The 8,534-nt window shown below is 32.5% G+C and overlaps 2 protein-coding genes across 3 annotated transcripts; both read right to left on the bottom strand.

Moving 5' to 3' along the window:
• Positions 1–558: 558 nt before the first annotated feature.
• LOC111458234 (mediator of RNA polymerase II transcription subunit 15a-like) lies at positions 559–6,079 on the bottom strand. 2 transcript variants are annotated; one of them, XM_023100750.1, is made up of 8 exons: positions 5,816–6,079; positions 5,370–5,465; positions 4,401–4,588; positions 4,033–4,311; positions 2,863–3,102; positions 2,245–2,321; positions 1,328–1,591; positions 559–850 (listed from the first exon to the last, which is right to left on the bottom strand). In XM_023100750.1, the coding sequence occupies exons 1-7, from the start codon at positions 5,973–5,975 to the stop codon at positions 1,375–1,377; spliced, it is 1,257 nt and encodes a 418-aa protein (XP_022956518.1). In that variant the 5' UTR covers positions 5,976–6,079; the 3' UTR covers positions 559–850; positions 1,328–1,374. The 2 variants fall into 2 exon arrangements, with proteins under 2 accessions (XP_022956518.1, XP_022956517.1); XM_023100749.1 differs by lacking the exon at positions 559–850 and having other exon boundaries at positions 1,035–1,591.
• A 1,473-nt stretch (positions 6,080–7,552) lies between these two features.
• LOC111458698 (zinc finger protein 3-like) lies at positions 7,553–8,476 on the bottom strand. The gene is made up of 2 exons (XM_023101489.1): positions 8,234–8,476; positions 7,553–8,107 (listed from the first exon to the last, which is right to left on the bottom strand). The coding sequence occupies exons 1-2, from the start codon at positions 8,474–8,476 to the stop codon at positions 7,553–7,555; spliced, it is 798 nt and encodes a 265-aa protein (XP_022957257.1).
• Between the last annotated feature and the right edge of the window lie 58 nt (positions 8,477–8,534).

Genomic DNA, 8,534 nt, shown 5'->3' with positions numbered 1-8,534 from the left:
TCACAAAGCGGGTTAATTAATTAATTTAAATTAACATTTTTTATTAGTTTTTATTGCATCACTCACAATTCAAATTGATTTTTTTTATTAGTCTATTCTCTCGATTCCTTTTTTTTTTTTTTAATTTTTATTGGTAATATTTAAATTCAATTAAATATTAAATATTATAGTTGCCATTTTCCAAAAACACCCCGCACGAAATGGGAAGGAGCCAAGGAGTTGATGTGGGCTGGCCGACCTTTGGGTTTAAATTGGTTTGGGCTTCTAGGAACTAGGCCCACTTTATCGAAGCATAGGCCTTTTTGGGTTTTAATTGGGTTGGGCTTCTAGGAACTAGGCCCATTATCAGCTGGGTTCAAGGCTTCTATGACCCGGACCCACCAGCTCCAAGCAAGTATCGTAATAAACAAACAAATATTTGTAAAATGTCACAAATTAAATTTATTATATCATACAAATATAATCTGTCTCATTTTTAAAAAATTAATTGAATTTTAAATATGTTTAATAAAATTTTAAAATTTTAATCTTATATAAAATCCTAAACTTTAAACTTTAAATCATCCAAATAACCCACGATTAAAAACATAAAATTGGATTAAATAAACCCGATACATTTTTTTCTACTTCTTCCTTAATTTTGTCCTCCGCCTACAGCTCTGGTGGGTTCCCTTAACCAAGCCACACTGCCTATGAGTCGTCGGCCCATTCTTCAACAGGCACGCGGTCAGAATCTTGGTCTCTTCCCACTGCTTGGAAGCTAAGAGTTTCATGTTCTATTTCACTCCCCGATGGAGGTTCTTTTCACCCTTCCCTCACGGTACTCCTCCACTATCGTCACCCAAGAGTATTTAGCAAATTGAAAATTGAAAATTTAAAAATTTATTAGACAAATAAATATAAACACAAAATTGAAAATTTAGATTTAAAATTTAAAAATCTAATGATACAAAGCTTAAAATTTTTAACTTTCCTATCGCTTTAAATCTTAAATATTTGAGTAGAAAACATAATTTACCAAAACAATAGCCGAAGAAAATCACAAATATCTCATCCACAAACATTTTAATTAACATTTCAACAGAAATCTGACGACTGACTCAGCTCAATTTCTATTGAATCCTGGACACCTAATTTCTTGAACACATTTTTTTTTTTTTTACAACCCTAACAAGATTTTTGGCTTTTTCCGAAGCGAAATGTGCAAGAGATGCAACTTCCCTCACCCCTCAAACCCAAAACCCAACCATTAGATTTCAAACGAAGTCTCTCACTTAGTTTTCTGTCAATGCCATTAAAATAAAAGGATTAGAGAAGTGAAGTTCACCCATTACAACCATCCTTCAATGGCAGTTGTTGCTATATGCTTATTTGTTATGACCAAGCAGTATGAAGACAGTCCTCCCAGGAGCCATACTTTGAACTAAAACTGCCACCGCCGTTTTGTCGAGCATACTCCGAAATGACGTCTCGAGCACACATGTCCCATGTCCTGGCCACTTCACTTATAGAGAATGGATGTGCAAGGCTTCGGACAGACATGTTGAACTTTTCCCTTGCCTGCAATGAAAGGTCTTCGCAACCTGTTGGACTGAAAAAAAGAAGTGAATTTATAAGTTAAAAGGATGAAATGTGTAATGGTTTGAGATTCTTGAGAATAGAAAGTCGAATAACCTATGAATTCAGAGTAAAGTTCTCGTACAACTATTAGAAGTGTTTTCCAATGGACATATTAAGTGGTCTTAATGGGCTTATAAACTTTTATAGCCGAAAAGTCCGAATCATCAATGCATTTGAGCTAAATACCAATTGAAAACACTTCATGAACGTCAATATGAGCATAACTCAGTTAAATGAGATATATACCCTCAACCAAACTAGTTAAGCCTTTCTCTCCTAGTCGACAGAGTTGTCCAACTCAAATTCAAGATCTTTAGATGTATACCACATTCTTGTGTGCGCGCCCTTTTGATTCATTGTGGTTCCCATAAATTAATAAGGTTGCAAAAAAATGTGAATCTAATAAACTAGAAAATCAATATCTACCAAAAAAGGCTCATCTAATAATATCAGTTACGAGTGACCCAGCTCGACTACAATGCATGAATAGCAAAGCCAAAATCAAATGAAGGATTGGATGTTGCAAAAGGGAAATAAGAACCTCAAGTACAAAAGCTCAAATCATATGATGGTATCATAAGAGAATTCTTGCTATTAAATAGGAGAAAGGATAAATCCTCTTACCAAGCTTCCATCTTGAATATTGGAGAAATGTGCGGATAGCCTATGGGAACAAGCAACTTTAAGGGATGCATTGCCAACTGCATATCATATGAATAAAATAAGAAAGATGGAGTGGAGTAATTAATACTAGGTTTAAGTACAAATTTGGTCCTTTTACCTTTAGTTTTGGTTTACTTTTAAAATATTTACTTTCAACTTTTGTTCAGTCTGGTCCATGTGCACTCAGAACGCTTATTTTAGTCAATGTACTTTTGAATAGTGACCATTTTGATTCCATTTCAAAGTTTTAACAAAAATTTTATACACAATTGAAACTATTTAATACAAATTTATGAATTTATGGCTATACTTTAAAGAAGATTAAAGAAACTCTTTAATACAAATTTACAAAGTGTAATGCCAAAATTTTGATTAAAAAAAAGGATAAAAATGAAAATGAAGGGACCAAAATGATCGCTTTTTAAAAGTATAGGACCAAAATGAACTAAAGTTGAAAGTACATGTACCAAAATAAACATTTTAAACATACATGTACCAAATGAATCAAAGCTAAAAGTACATGAACCAAAATAATATTTGAAATAACGAATCATATTAATTATAAATTGGCTCAAGTACCTGAATAGCTGAAGTTTGGTGTGAGATTAAATGTGAAAGGGTACACACAGCACCAAAAGAACATTCGACTAAGATCCCTTCACTTCTGCCAATTGTAGCTCCAGGATCCGTCGTTACCATATCTTTGTCACAAATAGACACCTCTGTATAAATCAGCTGCTCATTTATCCTCCTAATTTCTTCCAATAAAGATTGCTTCACCGGCAATGAAAACCCATGCCAATTCGAATGTTTGGGAGTCTATATTAACATATGCATTTGAAAGAATATGAAAGAAATATGTCGTCAATAATAGGAAGTTTATAAAGAATATCTATCTGAAATTGAACAAAGTAGTTGTTTGATACTACAAGACTAATTGTGTTCAAGATATTATAACCATGAAATATAAAATTACCACATAAATTTTTCTTTTAAAAATACACTTATTCTTTCAAAAGTTACAATATTACACTTCATCTTTCACAAGCGTTTGAACCCACCTTTGGAGTAGAATTCCTTTAAAATTTGAATGGAAGTTGGAGTATGAAACGGTGAGGGGTGACCTAAAATGAAAATTTGAATCACCAAATTGTTCTAGGTCATTGCCACACCTTTCTAAGCCCCCATTTCCGTTCGAAATTCCAAAGTAGTAAGGATAGTTTCGAAATGTTAATGAAAGGTCAAGAGTAATATTGCAACTTTTGAAAGTATATGATATATATAATTTAGACATTATAATTTCTCATACATATTATCCTTCATATATCGATTCTATGCATCAGTCAAGATGTATCAAATAAAATAAAGGATCTGGTCAAAACTATCATCCATGGATCTTGTTAATCACTTTTGAGGTGTAAAGCTAAATTCATATTCATTAGTAAAGTGCTCCACACTTTATTTTCTCAAATTAATCAAATAGAATATTTACAAAATTTATCAAAATTAAGCTCATAGTTACTACTAATTGGCAGTTCATGATCACATTTGCGAAAAGCACTTTTTGGTTCCCTCATGCAATTTTATGTTTCAAGTTCAAATCATAGATATAAACCAAATAGATAGTCGTTAATCCAACATAACTCAGTGAATGAAACACCAATTACCATCCCAAGGGTTGATGATTCGATTCTCCACAAACAAATTGAACGGGACAAAAAAGAAAAAAGCAAATATATGGCCACTCACCTCAATTATTCTTGACCTTTGAGTAAATAATGAACTCAAGTCAAAGCCTTCACAATCCATCAAACATCTGTAGTGTCTTGTTCTCCTTGATCCAATAGTGCCTCCAAACCTTGAACATTTTCTTCTCAGACGAGATGCAACTGTGCCCGCCAAATCCATGCCAACTGCACCTTTTGACTTGTTAAGAGGCGCTGATGAAGATACTCTATCAGTCATACAGACAATAGAATCTATGTCACTAACAGAAGCACTTAACGCTTTAGGTGACATTACGTTTACCTGAGATTGAGCCAAGAACAGCATTTCTATGATGTACATAAAAATTTGTTCTTAAGAGAAATGAAACTGAAAAACCTTTTCCAACGAACCATCTTAATCAAACGTTGAAGAGGAGTAACACAGCACTTGTCATTATCACGATCTGAATCTGTTACCTCCTCCAAAAGGGATGAAGGTGACATTCCAGGGGTGGAGACGATGAACGCCTTTTCTGCTTGGGCAGCATCATTTACAATTGGTGGGTAGAGAAAATTCTCCAAAGCCTTCTCGAAATCAACTAACAAAAGCAATGGCAAAACTTTAGGGCATTTTTGGGAGAGATTTAGAAAGGATTAAAATCACTTGTGTCATTTCTAAATCACTTCAAAACATACATTTAATCATTTAAAAAACAATTATGGAGTGATAATTTAAGGCATGCCTTGAAATGAAAATGACAAAAGTACTTTTAACCACTCCCAAACATATCTTTAGTAGGAAAAAAAGTTGCTGAGAATGTAAACAGGATAATACAAGAAAATAATTGGAAATCCTCGACTTGGTTAACTTGTTCTTTGCAATAACCCACCAAGAAACATCACAACCAGTAATTACTGAACAAGGAACATTTCTAAGACATCGTACTCAAAACAATTTCTCCAAAAATTTTCCACAGCGAACAAACTTAATTGAGCAGATCAAAGAATGAATACAGTATATAGTTGAAATTTCTCGATACCTAAAACTTTTACTGCTAATACCCCATTCGATGACCATTTTGTTTTGAACACATTCGAATTCTAAATCAAATTTCAAAACAAAGCCAAAATTTTAAGAACTACTTTGATTATTTTTCAAAAACTGACTTAGTTTTTAAAACGTTTTCAGAAAGTAGGTGATAAAAGTAACAAAACTAAGAGTGTAAGTAGTCTTAAACAAAAATATTAATCAAACCCGGCCTAAGCAATTGCCTTCATCGAGTTATAACTAAGTGAGGCATTCATGTAAAGAAACTTCAACAGCCATCCAATTTCATTTTACTCTTTTGAAGGAACAGAAATCGGTACTCAATTCCTTACCGCTTCCATTTTCAAGTAAACCAGGCAACATTATCCTCCACTTCCAGTAAGCTAATTTCCAAAAATCGCCCAAATAGATCTCGAAGATCCTTTCACCTGAACATGCAACACAATCAATCATAAAGACATAGCTAAAAAATGTGATTCAATCGAAGTTCCACAACTTCACTGTAGGATAACTTTCACTCACCATCACACCATCGCAAGTAAGAAAAAAGAAAAAAAAAACTCAGTTCCACAACAATCATCACAAGCATAAATCACAACACAGAGAGAAAAATAAAGAAAAAAAAGAAGTAAAAAACCATCATCCAACTCACATGCCACAAAAAACGGAAACAAGCGCCGGCGTTACAGAGTTACTGACAGAGAGATGATACTGAGGCAAAAAGAACAAAGAACAAAAAAAAAAAAAAAAACGCAACAAAAACCGATTAAACAAATACCTTTAGGGCATATCGAGAAGAAAAGCCTCCATAGCCAAACTGATTGAGATCGGAAATGGTGGCGAGTTGCCTCATCTTCATGCGCATTATATACTGATATGCTTAAGGAGCAAGCAAACAAAGAAGGAAGAGGACGAACAGATTGGTTGTTCGAGAGCATACAGCTCACATCCGCGCCATTACAACAACCCGTACAAAATCCAAACGTCTGTCACACTTTTCACTTTCTAACGCCCATTGTGAGAGTATTCATGACCAAAACCAACAAATTGACTTTGTTTGTTTTTGAAATTCGAATATATATATACATATAATATTTTTTATTTATTTATTTTTATATAAAGAGAAATAAATTTCACTATGTCCAGGTTGATAATAAATATTTGCCTCCCATATTTTTCATTTGAATAATATTTGACTTTCGGGTCATACTTTTAACTTTTATTTATTTTTATACCATATTTGTCCGTTCGTTTTCATTTAAATTTTAACACGACCCTTCATTTACTATATTTCTTAAAATGTAATAACAAATTTTTATAATATTAGGGTACAAGTTTGTGTTAAATTTTGCCTATGGGATCAAAATGGTATTTTTATAAAATATATATATATATATAAAAAGAATATGGACAAAAATTAATAAAATTAAAAGTATAAAGACTAAATAAAAAAAATTAATATATTATTTTAAGGTATATTTATATATAATATACTAACAATAATATTACACTCATTCATGGACATTATCGAAATTAATATAATAAACGAATGAATTCAAATTAAATCAAAATTTAGAATTTACACAATTATTTTTTTCATTTTAATCACGTCCATATAAAATATGCGAATGATTAAAATTATTGTCGCGTGAAAATATGGAAATAAAAAAAGAAAAAATAATTATTAATTTAAATATGTATGAAAATTAATATATATAGTATACATGCATAATTGCCACTATTATTAAAAAAAAAAGATTATAGTTCCTAGACATGAAATGCTTGTGAGAAAAATAAAATAAAATAAAAATTACAAAAAATAGATAAATTAAAATAAAGTTAAAAAAACAATGAACAGGTCAAATAAAAGGAAACGTGAAAAGAATGAAGAGATGAAATACAATTGGCAATAAAAATATGAGAAATTTTGGGTAAAAATAAACATAGAGATAGATAATATATTAAATAAAATCCGGAAATCTTTTGCCAGATAATAGATTACTATTAATTATAATCTTAGTATATAATTAATGACACGATTAATTACTTTAAATTGTCGATGATTATTAGGAAATAAATAAATTAATTAAAATAATATTATCAATGAAGATCGAGCTAGGGAAAAATAAATTAATTACTTTAATTTGTCAATGTCTTTAAATGAATGTTTATCCTTTTGCGTATCTTAAATTTTGTTATATAAAAAAGGAATATAATCTAACAAAAAAAATAATAATAAACAAATTAAAAATTGTTCATAATTTGCTATTTTATATTAAGTATTTTTTTTTTCGCTTTTGTAATAATATCAAGCGAAATTAATTATTATTATTATTTATTTTTTTACATACTATTTTAGATTAAATTTTTTTTATTAAATAATTTATTGTAATTAATTAAGGTTGCTAACTTTTATTTATATAAATCATGTAGAATAAAAAGGGAATTACAATAAAATTAAAACTTTTTTGGCAAAGGAAAAACCAACGCAACGTTATGAAGATTAAACCCTAAATTAAAGCTTGAGAGTTAAATCAACTTCATCACTGTCTTCTACGTGGTGATCCATTTTTAACACGGGCGACTCTGAAAGATTCAAATTCGGTATCGAAATTGGTCTATCTTCGTCAAATCGTCTTATCGATTCTGCATTCATTGCAGTTGATAATCGAAATCCACCGTTATGAATTTGAATTCCCTCCATTTTCAGCCTTTCAAATGTCGATAATTTTGAATTATTGTTATTGTTAGTCACCATCACTGGTCGAGAAGCCCAACCACTATCTACTCCGCCATGAAACTGCAATGCTGGTGACCCGAGCCATCGGTACGACGATGGTTTGTGAATCATTGAATCCATTCGTATTCCGAGTGATTTTCCGAGTGACGATCCGTAGAGTGGATGAGGCGAGAGAGCAGAATATGGATTATAGTACGATGTTAAGTACGGTGGCCCGACTACATTGTCGCCGCTACCGAGTTCCATTCCCTGGCGGCGCTTGGCCATGGCTCGTTCTTGCTTGTGTGCGTTTTGGTGGCCACCTAGGGCTTGGGATGTGGAAAATTCCCTCTTACAAAAGTTGCATGAAAAAACCCTAGCTTTTGAATTTGAGGATAATTCATTTGCATGACCTTGAGAGGAAGAAGAATCCACCGTCGCCGCCGCCGCTGGCGGCGGCGGCGGCGGCGACGACACTATCCTCTTGGAATTCAAAATCTCCGGCGAGCCATCGCCGGACTCTTCATTGTTAGAAAGCTTAAGATCCAACAGCAGCCGTGAGTTCGACTCCTGCGACTGCCGATCACCACCATTGATTTCATTGCCAACGATCATCTCCATCTTCATTGTCACCGGGCTGCCACTTCTGCCGTCGGACGCGGCGGAGATACTAGAAGCTTCAGAAGGGGAATTATGATTATCCTTACCAGTTTCCGCCATTGCCGACCAAAAAAAACCTTCAAAAAAGTTTTTTTTTTTTTTTTTTTTTTTTTTTTTT

Source organism: Cucurbita moschata, unplaced genomic scaffold (assembly GCF_002738365.1).
Source record: "Cucurbita moschata cultivar Rifu unplaced genomic scaffold, Cmos_1.0 Cmo_Scf00021, whole genome shotgun sequence".
NCBI classification, from domain to species: domain Eukaryota; kingdom Viridiplantae; phylum Streptophyta; class Magnoliopsida; order Cucurbitales; family Cucurbitaceae; genus Cucurbita; species Cucurbita moschata.
The sequence above is the reverse complement of the archived record's forward strand: the minus strand, read 5'-3'. Positions and strand labels throughout refer to the sequence as shown.